Raw genomic sequence first — 11369 nt, forward strand, 5'->3', positions numbered from 1 at the left:
CACCGGAGCTACATAGTTCTCACTCCTTGTGTGGGCCTATGCATGCTGGCAGCGTCAGCCAGAAGAAACAGTCGGCAATACTGCCTGTTGAGGACAATCGTGCAGCAATGGCTGCACGCCTTCTTAGCTTCTCAAAACCGAGTGCTGAAGAAGGCGTTTTTCTTTGGGGACGAGCCGAAAGATACGAACGTCTTCGTCTGCAGCAGGTTCATCAAATGCATCACACACCAGGCATTCACTTTGATAAGCATTCACTGAGGTGGAAGGCAACCTGGTACGACATCTCAGGACACCGAAAAGCCAAGTATTTTCCCATCGGTAAGTCTTGGCTGCGCGCGAATGTTCTGCATGCTGATTAGCTTCAGAACTGTCACTTGCTGCTGTGCTCAGCGAAGAAATGCGTTTCCTTTGTTAAAAGAATGTGTGCTAATTCTGTTACTTCAGCAAGATACGGTTTCGACCGAGCACGATTGCTTGCAATACATACTCGTCTGACAAACCACATTCCAAGAGGCTCTAGGTGCAAAGAAAGCGCCGCCTTTGAAGATGCTGCACTTCAAGTGTTGTCCCAGCCAGTTTCAGTTCCCCAATCTGAGTTGAAATCACCAAGAAGTACTGCTGCGTCTTTATTAGCACAGGACCCCAACGCTCCTGGTGCTTTGCAGCTGGAAAAGGCAGAACAAAATAAAAGCAGTCCTTCAAGTTTTCCGGAACAGTGCGACTGTGAGTCGTCGTGCACACTAGGCTTCTTTGGCCGAACAGCAGGCCAAACAGCTTTTCCCAAATTGACGCCATCATTTGTGAAGCCAATGTATTTAGAACCAGGGTTGCGCTCCTTGCAGACAGAAGTAAACCCACCTCTGTCGTTGGTGCTTCGGAGACTTCTTTTGAGAGTGATCAACCTAATACGCTCGGCGCAATCACGGACGGTGGATACGACGAGGAAAGAGATAGACGACTTTCAAAGGCAGTGAGGTTGACGAGCGACTTCATTTCCAACTTTTGCTTTTGGCCCTGAACAGTTCATAGTTTTAAGCTCGCTAGCGCCTCTAAATGGTTAGACTTTCGCATGGGCCTCCTTCCAATAATCATTCCTAGACTATTTGTAAAATCTTGCCAGCGACAAATTTGTCTACACTTGTTTTACTTCGCTACATTTGTGCAGCCTTCACGAGTGCTTATACGGCACGCATCTAGACTGACAAGAGTACCAGGCATCTGGTTCGACAAAAAGCAGCTCCGATGGGCGTGCACGTTTACTGACGTCCAGGTACAGTTAGAAAATGAATGTTTCCATGAGATAAAAAGAAAGACACGGATTGTTTTGTGCCGAAACTCTAATAAATCACTCTTTCTGCTAGGAATAAACCCGTGTATTTCAAGTGCTGTTTCTGCAGTCTGGAAAGCGGCGAGCTGAATATTTTCCAATCCGGCACTTTGGATTCCTTGGTGCTCGCCTTCTGGCTGTGAATGCGCGCAAAAGGATGGAAAGAGCTCGCTCACAAGCATCTGGTAGCGCATTTGCCACTGACAAACTGAGAAAGGAAAGCTTCGAGGCGCGTGAACCAGCACATGATATGAGTAACACTATAACGGAGGCGAGAAGCCTTAATTATCGCCTAACGCGAGATTCAGACACACCAGACCTCTGGAATACTTATGTACTTGAGACACTTCAGCAGGCAGGTTATTCAAACGAATTTTCATCGAGCTCGGGTGTTGGAGCACTGCCAATTCTACTGCCAGGATGCGTAAGCGTTTGTGCCTACCGCGCCATTTTCCATGTATGCAATGACTCCAGCTAATTCTCAGCTAGGCATTTTGGGCAACTCTCATGAAAGGTGCTGCTGTAATGTTCCCTGTCAACCAGGTTGATGTCGGCAACCATGCTTCAAATGGCATTCCTCTCGAGGAGGACTCGAAGTGCACAACCATTACAGCACAACGAGAAGACGTAAGCACACAGATAGGACTATACATGTCAACTGCTTTAGATGCAGATTTATGCGTGAAAGAAGCTCTGAGCGTAGAAGTGGGTGATGTTTCAATTTGCCGCTGCAATCTGAAAAATTTTAATGGCGTCTTCAGGAAAAGATAGTCGCCGCTCGGACAAATTCGGAGAGCATTCTTTCCATGGGACGAGCAGCCATTCGCTTTCTCCTCTGCGACTTGCGAACTCATTGCCTGAATGCGCTTGGACCTGAATTTTCCGCAAAAGACTCCACCCTTCACATGGCAATGCTGCAGAGGCATGCACTGTGGATTGAAAAAGCCCAACACTGCCAAAGCCTAGAAAAATATTTGATAATCTTTGCTGGTTGCATCAAGCGGATGAAATTACCGAGTCACCTTTGTGAGGGAGAACAAAGAAGGCTACTGAAGAGTATTGCTGCTCTAGCAGTTCCCCCTGTGAATGATTATTAAATTTTCCACTCACACACCGGTGAATACTGGTTCTGCACACACAAGCGTTTTGGTCTCAAAGTCGCCCAAATGCATGCAGATGATGCGGTGAGTCGCCGAGCGCACAGGATATCTTGGGATATCTTAGTGCACGGTGAATAGACTTTGAATACTTTTTAAGCTTTACATTGTGCCCGTATATTTGGGCTCAATACGGCAACATAATCCTGCTCAATCAGGGAAGTGTTTCGAAGCTATGCAGCTAAACCGGGAAATTTTGCTAGCATAAGCAGCAATTTTCGTTCGGCACCTTCTTCCTGTGTTACTTACTTTATCTGTAGGGTGGCACGTCAGAGTAGCATTACTTGTTTCACTTTTGCAGAGAAATGCCACCGCTTGATTATCCGAAATGCGTTGCAACGAAGCATTGGCGGACCATCTCGCCGCAGTTTCAACTCCGTCTCTGCTTCACTGACCGGGCTAGTTCCGAGTGATCCTGGGGAACCTTCGCAGAAGCTATATTTCATAGAACAAGCCTAAACTAAATTGCTCTATTTTCTAATGCCACAGGTGATATGGAAACTCAGGCTAAATTCAAGCTATCTTAACTAAAGCATAGGCTGCATGGGTGGGGTCCAGGTACCAGCAACTTCAATTAACCAGGTGGTCAGTCACTCTGTTTCTTATTCTCAGATAGTCTCCGCTAATGCCTGGAAAAATGCGCAGTTGGGTTCCATCTAAAGTATGCATGTGCAAGCTAAACTAGGGTGCCAGCTAAAGTGTGACAATAAAAACAACACTGCGAACAACGAGAGCTGAAAAGTGAAGCTGGCTGCATCGCAAAGTGGAAGGCACATTTTTATTATATGAAACGCAGGACAAAGGCGTTCGGTCAGGCTTTGACACCATGTGCTGGTACAAAACGCTCTTCAGGCCTTTAAGCAGTTGCTAGTATTTTTGCAGCTACAGAGTAGCTTATACCAAAAATTCGTGAAACTGACATATTTTTTAGATACCCCGTTCATCGCCCATTTATTGAGAAAATCGATTCCCCATAATGTGTAGAGCATTCTGCAGCAAAACCATAGCATGCCGTAATTCGACATGGAATGAAGTCAATTCACTACCGTATTCATAGGGGGAAAGGAGAGCTGACAAATACTAATCTTAACCAGAAAGCCTTACAGCGCGACGCCCGCACTGCGAAAATCGATATTATTTGCTGTTTAAGGCGCCGGAATGAATGATTTCGATGAACTCACTAAAGCGAAGAGATTGCGCCAAACCAAAGAGATTCATTCTTAACGAACCCTTGCTCATTTTTAAACTGCGCAGTGAATCAATCGAATATTTACACATTTTGAGCTTACTATCGAGTAAGTATGAGAGATGAAAGCGTATTTTGAGCCTTCGGAGAGACATGAACAACACGAATCCGCATGTGCCGGTCCAAGCAGGTGCACGCGGAGCTCTCTATAAAGCCTATTCTATCCCAACAGACTTCAGGATGTGCAGTCATGAACTTACTCCAGCCCAAACGTACGTGCGGGCAGGATTGATAAGATGCGACACGTTGGCCAGCGCGGGCATCCCAACATAACAGCCTCACGAAATGACAGACCCCACAAACTCTAAACATCATTTCACGGCACTTGACGCCAAGTTCCCTGCCATCGTTGACCTTCTGACACGTGCATATGAAGAGCTCGCTAATTCTTGCCTCAGCTCGAAATAGGAGCAGCTTGAACGTTCCTCCTAGCTTCCATTGTCTCCCTTATGCCGCCCTCTTTTTCGCGTTCTTTCCCTCCCTCTTTTTCACTGACATGCATGGATCCTTCTACGTGGATGGAAACCTTGTTCTCACTCTCGTCCTTCGCTACTGGGATGTAGCCATAGCAACCCCGATTTGAAGTAGGTATACCGACACATGTCGCCAAATTCCTTTATTCTCGTATCTCGTCACGTAGTGCAGAACACACGCATCTCGTTACAGCTTTCAGGAAGCTAAAAGCAACGAATGCAAATACGAGCACTTTTGCCTCTTTCCGATTAAAAGAGGTTGGTGCTTTTTCTGCATTGGCGTGGGTTCGCCGAACGCAGGCGTTAGCACTTGTTTGCTTTGTGTGCCGGTACCAAACCTCCGACTTTGGTTGCAGGCAAGGAAGAAAGCAAAAAAACAGCAGTCCTTGTCACGGAAGGGATGACAATTTTCATAACAATACGTGTAATTGAGCGGATCGCTTTTCGGCGCTTTTTGTCTTGAATCATTCCAGAGTAGCCCTCAGTAGTAACTTATGGCATGATACTGAACAGGAGGTGGCAGCAATTTGCAGCAATTCCTGCTTTGCATAATTACTACATGAAGAGTCCCACTTTTCCCTGTTTCCGCAAACTTACCCATCCTAGCTGCTGTCTATGTCCTAAAAGCAGTGGCTTTTGTGACTCTTCGCATTCGTGAATGAGAAACCCATGATAATGGACCCTACAAGGAGCTCGCGGGATGCCGTCATAGTCCATTCGCAGATATCCACTAAGGAAGCCAAGAAAAATCGTCCCTGTGACAATCAAAAGTGCAGAGCAGCTTGCCGGACGAGAACAGGCACAAACTACTGAAAAAATGGGGCGCCACTCAGCTGGGCAATGCTAGCCCTAAACAGTTCGCTGGCGCACAGCCCGTACTGCTCACTACTCAAAGCCGATGATATTCGAAGAAACCTAGGACCAGCATGAATCAGACAGTATGGTTTGAGAGAAGATTTTGAAAAAGCCGATGCCTGCCACCGGGCCAGTGACACCAGGAGCCGGTGGAGTTTGGCCTGCTACACTGCATCCACTATGCGGCAAGTGGCATCACACTCCTTACAAGGGCTTGGGGTCTCAGGACTTTTCCCACACAAACCCTGAAAAGCGAAACCAAATATGTGAAGGCTCCGGTAGCCTCCTCAGCCTTTTGACGCTGGCACTACTAATCTGCAAACTACTGTCGGCACATTACAAACCCCTCCCAAAGGTACTTGCCGTCTAGCTCAGCACAACGTGCAGGCAAACAGACTACGCCAGTCCTGCAGGAAGGAGTTTAGGAAGCTTTGAGATCGGTTTCTGTCTATCTCTGAATATGATCATTCGCGGTGTCCAACGCCCTCGTAAAGGACTTTATCACTAAACAATTCAACTACTCGGCATTAGGAGGAGCAGAGTGTCAATATTGGTACTTCTCAGGAGTCAAAAATGGGGGCATAGCGTTCTGTGGTATGAAGGCGCAACAGCTGAGCGAGAAGCAACAGTGCTGTTTTCTGATAATTGGGTCGGAGTGGACAGTGTGTGGCTTATCTTTTCCTCCCCTATTACATCCTGGAATAGCCTAGAACTTGGGGAAGACACACGGGAAATGCACTGCGTATAGCCCTACCACACCATCACTTAAGAGTAACATCTGTTCGGTGCTGGAGGCCTAGACGAGACAGTTCTTCCTGCGTTTCGTGGACCTGCAATGAAGCAGAGTTGCTTCACTAGAACGCCGTTGTGAGTATGAAGCCCATTTCTCATGTGCCTCAAATTATGCAGGGATCCTCTCTATAGTTTCATCTAGTATATTTCACCTTTAGTGAGGTGCCCTGAGGCTAATTGTATTCTCCAATGTCTTTAACCTTTAGACCGGATGCACCAGCTTGCACAGCACCAACTGACAGTTGCAATCAGCTTCTCCTGAAGCAAATAATGCTTGTCTTCACGGTATAACTTCTAGAAATACCTTTGGTCACTGCATCGCTGAGGCGCCACTGGACAGTTTCTGTCTTTGTTAATGACGAGTCTTTGCGTTGTCTCTTGTCCCGCCTACGGTGGTCTTCTTCCCCATTGGCTCCAACTGACGCATGGACTCTAGATGTTGAGTACTTCAGGGGTTACTATCAAGCTTCCCCATTCCAAAGCTGAATTGGACCCAAGCCTCGCTATACTCAAGTGAGAGCTCATCTTTTTCTCGCGGCTGAGGCAGCGTTTGTTTGTGGAAACCGTACGTACGGACGATATACTGCATGTAGCCGACTCTGTTGTCGGATTGAGGTTAGTGTAAGGCTGAATGTGCTGGCAAAAGCAAACACTGCTCTTATTCGAGGTGTCGTCAGCTGCTGGCAGCAGGCAAGTGAATTCGTCAGCTTTACTGAATCCAGCAGATACTCATGCATTCGACGCACGGCTGCCAAGAGTGCCTTTGCTTAGAGTATCATTGACCAAATACGAATTTCTGTGGAGATCACCGTCAAAACTTCTGTGACACTAAATTATAGTCCATTTTAGGCTTGTAATGCTTGCTAGTGCTGAGCTTCCTGGGTGGGTGTGAATATTGTCTCTCGAAGAGCAATCTTGAACAAGAAAAATGAAGCGATTTGCCGACTATCTTTCCCGAATTTGACCAAATTGAATACACGCGGGCACCAAAAGGGCGTGCCAGTCGAGCTTCTCCAGTGCCAGCATGTTGATTGCAATAGAGGTGCAAAGTCCCGGGAAACCCTCAGACTGTGGCGCTGCACTGCTGTTGCTTCGGCCTCTTTGTCGCTACAAGAATGGCATCAGATCTTCTCAGCTACACCCATAAATTAGACAATTCTGTCCCTTGTTTTGCATTTTCTCGCATCTTCATCCTAAAGATTTGTGCTGCCGCTTTCCACTGTCCACACAAATTTCAGTATCTCCTGGCCATGCCGGCTTACCGCTGTGCTGCACGTGGCCCTTAGTGCGGTGCCTGTCGCTTCAGAGACTGTACCACTACCTTAGGAATAGCAGGGTGTGACCAGCTTTTCCCAGGTATTTTTGTTCGATTGTTGCAGCGACACAACACCAGCTATCAGCCACACGTAGGACTAACCACCCTTCGTGTCGCGCCAACGCTCCTCGACCTTCCATTCCTCAGGCTTTTGAAGACACGAGTTAGTGCGCAACAATACGATACGGCCCCAAATGGCCTTTAGGGTTATATGATTCGAAAACTTGCACATCGATACAACAACTGGAAGTAACTAGAATGTTTAGGAGTTCGGTCCTCAGTCTAACAGTCTCAATCCGCTCTGCAGCTACTCTCGGCAGTTTGGATCTGCCAAGACACTGAATTAGCAATGCAGAGCACGGCCAGGCAGTGACAGACATCCAAGGGGAGACAGATGCAGTCCCATAGTAGCCATGTCCAGCTTAGTCAACCAGTGAGGAGGTGCTCCCTACAGTGAACAGGCTGCTACAGCACCAGCCTAGTAGAAATGACAAACTGGGAGCGAAGTGCTAGAAATACATAAGCCCATCTCCACGTCTGTATCCTAGGTATCCTCCTGAGGAGTCATGGTTCTAGCAGGAACCCAGCTGAGCGTCTCACCGATTAAGAATTATAGTTTGTCTCCCCTCTGTAGGTCTCCGAGAGAAGGGTCGACAAGGGGATAGCCAGCAAACTGTTTTCTACGCAAGCTAGCTAAGAGTAAACTGATTTAGCCGCGTTGCGGAATTCACTAGCTGGTCAGCTTCTTCAAACAGGAAACTTCCAGGGGCCCCCAGAAACAAACCGTACACAACCAACGCACAAATGTTTAGCCAGCGAGTTTTCATTATGCAATGCCAGTCGCCCAACCGTAAGGAATTCTGCCTCTTGGGTTGGCATCCACTGCGACAGCACCAGCGTTTTCACATACTCGTCTCTTTTGCGCGCTGCTGGCGAGTACTCGTCAGATCTATGCCTAAATATAGACTGGACTGAATTTGTGCGATGATCGCCATGGTAAATCTCAAATATAAAGCCCTTTTACTGAAGAACAGAGTGCAGCAATGAAGATGACCGACCACGTGGCCTCACTATGTAATTGGTTAACTGGAAAACCTAGGATAGGTCTGCTGTGAATTTAGAAACTGCCAAAGTAGTCCAACAGCCTGAGAGCCTCGTTATGTCTTAAACAGCTGTCTGGAGACGTTGGTTCTGGGGCATGACGTAGCGGGATATTCTCAAGGGCGCCGGCATACTGCTCATCACGTTCCCAAAACACTTTGCCGAATAGCCTCTAAATTCAACCCCAACAGATGGAATCTCTTGCTGTTCAGCAATTGAGCTTCTGCGTGATCCCCCAGTAATTTATAACGATGGTGTATTCCCCTAATATGGTGCTAATTTGTTTTCAGCTCGTTTGAACGCCCATCTATCCAAAATTTTCTTTCTATTGTGTTTATATCTGTGTCCTTGGCCTCACTTCTCGAAAACATTATATAATAAAGCCAGTGTCTCACAAAGTATGCGCGCTGCGTGTTTTTGATATGTCTTCACAGCTCTGCTTTCGTGGTCTCCCTGGCTTTCTGGCAAGCAGCCATTATCTGCTCAGCTCGGAACAGAGGTTGCATTATGGCACTCGATCGTATGTTTTCTTCTTAGCGCTGTGAAACAAATAAAAAAGTTGTTTCGCATTTACCACAAGGATACACGAATGAGCCATCCTCAGCATGCCTAGAGTTTCGCCGGAAAACATGGGCTCAAAATAAAGCTCTATAGTGTTGGTCGAAGGCAGGCACTGAAGTTATTACTAATAGTAATATCCAGGATTCTGTCAATGCCTGCACTTCTGCTGCGTGTAAAGCATAGCCTTAGGATTCAGAGCCAAAGTGCAGTCGATGCAGCAATCAGAGCTAGTTTTGTTGTCTCCTTCCCCTACTTTTTGGCTGATTGCCCTTTCTCTGCAGTTGCGCTTTGAAGCGCTTTCAGCACTTTCGAGACTTCTGTTGAACATCCAACTAAAGTATAGAAATGTGTGGTAGTGCTTGTTAGATACAGTGACTCGAATTTCACCCAATGCTGCGATCGGCGCTGCAATTTGCTTTTCCAGTTTAACATACAATGCTGTGAAATTGACGAAAAAATATATTTCTATTCAAATGTCTGCGAACGCCATGCATGTAACGACACCTGGAACGTATTTGCTCAGTTGCAGCCAGATGGTTTTACAAGGAAGGCGCTGCCGTGTGTACTTAGTGCTGACACCCACCTCCTACCCAAAGAGATGCATGATCCCTTGTGCACTCTGTTCAGTAAGGTCACTTCTTCTTTACTGCATCTAAGCGCGTTCGCTGTTAGCTCTGAGGAGACTTGCCAGACACTTCAAAAGTGGAGTCACTTGAGCACGAACTCCTCGCCCTTGAATTCGTTTGAAAATTTCAAAAAAGCTCACATGTGGCAAAAAAAGATTCAGAAAGAAAAGCCGGGGGCAGACATAGACTGTTTTGCCCTGGGTAAGCCAATTTTGTTTGGGCGCAGGAAGAGCTCGAGTTTCTTTGATACTAATAACAAGGGACTGATTCGAAAATATAAGCATTTAGACGAGTTATGTGTTAGTGTGATTCCCTGTTCAGAGGCCGCTTGCATCTAAGCGAACGGCAGTCAAAGCAAAAGAGCACGAAATGCTGAATTTCCAGCATAATATGCATGCATCGTTTACTCTGAGAAAGTCGATGATTCATCAACTGTTGTAGAAAATCTCTCCAGTTCTCCACACGCCTTGGACTACCTTTGGTGTGGAGGAATTCTTCCTCGTCGAAAGGAAACCTCGTTTTTCAAAAAGTTTCATACGTCGAAAATTGTAAGGGAGAACGCACAATACGTAATATACTCTGTGGTTCTAGAACTTCAGAAAGGTTCGTAATTCAAAGCATCGGATGTGGACAGGTGCTCGTTCTATCTTCTTCTTGGGTACGTGCATACATTTAGAGCTTGGGAACTGTACTAGAAATCGTTTTTGGTCTGGACTGTATAATCTTTCTGCCTCCAGACTTAGTGAGATGCCGAAGCGCTTCGGGGCTGGCCTACAGCCCCGAATGCCAAGCACATGCGGAAAGCCAGTGGCACTAACATCTGCTACAAACGATATAAGTAGTGTAAAAGATCTATGGCTATTGTCATGCGTTACTCTGGGAGACACAAAACCTCTATGAGACGTAATTTTATTGGGTAAATATGTGTCTACCCGACCTGCATGATTGTCGCCAGAGCGTGGTGAGCGGATGGTCGACACTCATGAGTTCCTTCAGGGATATCCTAGTTTCGCAGAGATAGATCACTGTTTACAGTGTCATGTTTAAAATGCAAAGCTGAGTTCGCAAACACAAAACCTGCTCTGCGCTTGAGTAGGTGCGAAAAGGAATTGGCAAGGGCAGCTTAGTCAGAACAATCCCCCAAATCGGCCTAGGATTCCCCATCATTTTCACATTTATCAGAGAACAGGAGAATCTTTGGCGTGAGATCAAGCTCATCATTCTTGATTTGGCCCATAGTAGGTCGCCAACCTCATTTGCACTCGTGTGCTTTGGCGTTAACCAATAAGTTATTCCAAAGCACAAACTATGGAAAATCCAAAACGCCCACATTCACAGCATCAAATCCGGGCGCTTTTCGAAAATTTAATATATTCTTGACTCCTCAAGGGACTGTGAAGTCACCTTTGAGATTTTGACCCAAGACCCCGAAGGAAGCGAGATCCCAATGGCTCCTTGAGTAATGCATCTTCTGGCGTCCAAAGGGCACCCTCCACATCAGTTTCTCCCTGCACGTATCCTGGGCTTCAACGCATTCCATATGTTGTTCTAGTTACGTGCTGCCTTCATAGCTGCCTACCATAGAAGTTGGTTCGCATATTAATGATGATTGTAATGCCTCCGGGACCCGTTAAGATCAAAGCGTGCTGCCTGTAGATCCGCCAGCCACAAAGGTATGAGTTTGACTGAGAATGCGTCGCATACATTCCGCTGAGATATGCAATCCTTTTAGCAATAAAAATTCATAGTATGAAGTGCAGAGCTCCTACTAATAGCGTATCTAACGGTGCGCCCGAATTACCAAGGTGCCGATACATCACATGCTCAGGCAGGTAAAACTTAACAAGCTTCCTGAAAGAAACCACTCCTGGTTTTGTGCTTACAGGCCTCATTCCTGCGCATTCGACATGCTTAGC

At 46.6% G+C, this 11369-nt stretch overlaps 1 protein-coding gene across 1 annotated transcript; it reads left to right on the forward strand.

Annotated features, from left to right (window-relative positions):
* Window positions 1–107: 107 nt before the first annotated feature.
* On the forward strand, window positions 108–2943 carry ENH_00036810 (hypothetical protein, conserved; the record flags this gene model as incomplete). Its single annotated transcript, XM_013585090.1, has 8 exons — window positions 108–318; window positions 445–723; window positions 843–970; window positions 1166–1270; window positions 1398–1751; window positions 1871–1954; window positions 2089–2383; window positions 2786–2943. The coding sequence occupies 8 exons, from the start codon at window positions 108–110 to the stop codon at window positions 2941–2943; spliced, it is 1614 nt and encodes a 537-aa protein (XP_013440544.1).
* Window positions 2944–11369: the final 8426 nt, after the last annotated feature.

This window comes from Eimeria necatrix, genomic scaffold (genome assembly GCF_000499385.1).
Source record: "Eimeria necatrix Houghton genomic scaffold, Enh_scaff26, whole genome shotgun sequence".
Classification (NCBI taxonomy): Eukaryota; Apicomplexa; class Conoidasida; order Eucoccidiorida; family Eimeriidae; genus Eimeria; species Eimeria necatrix.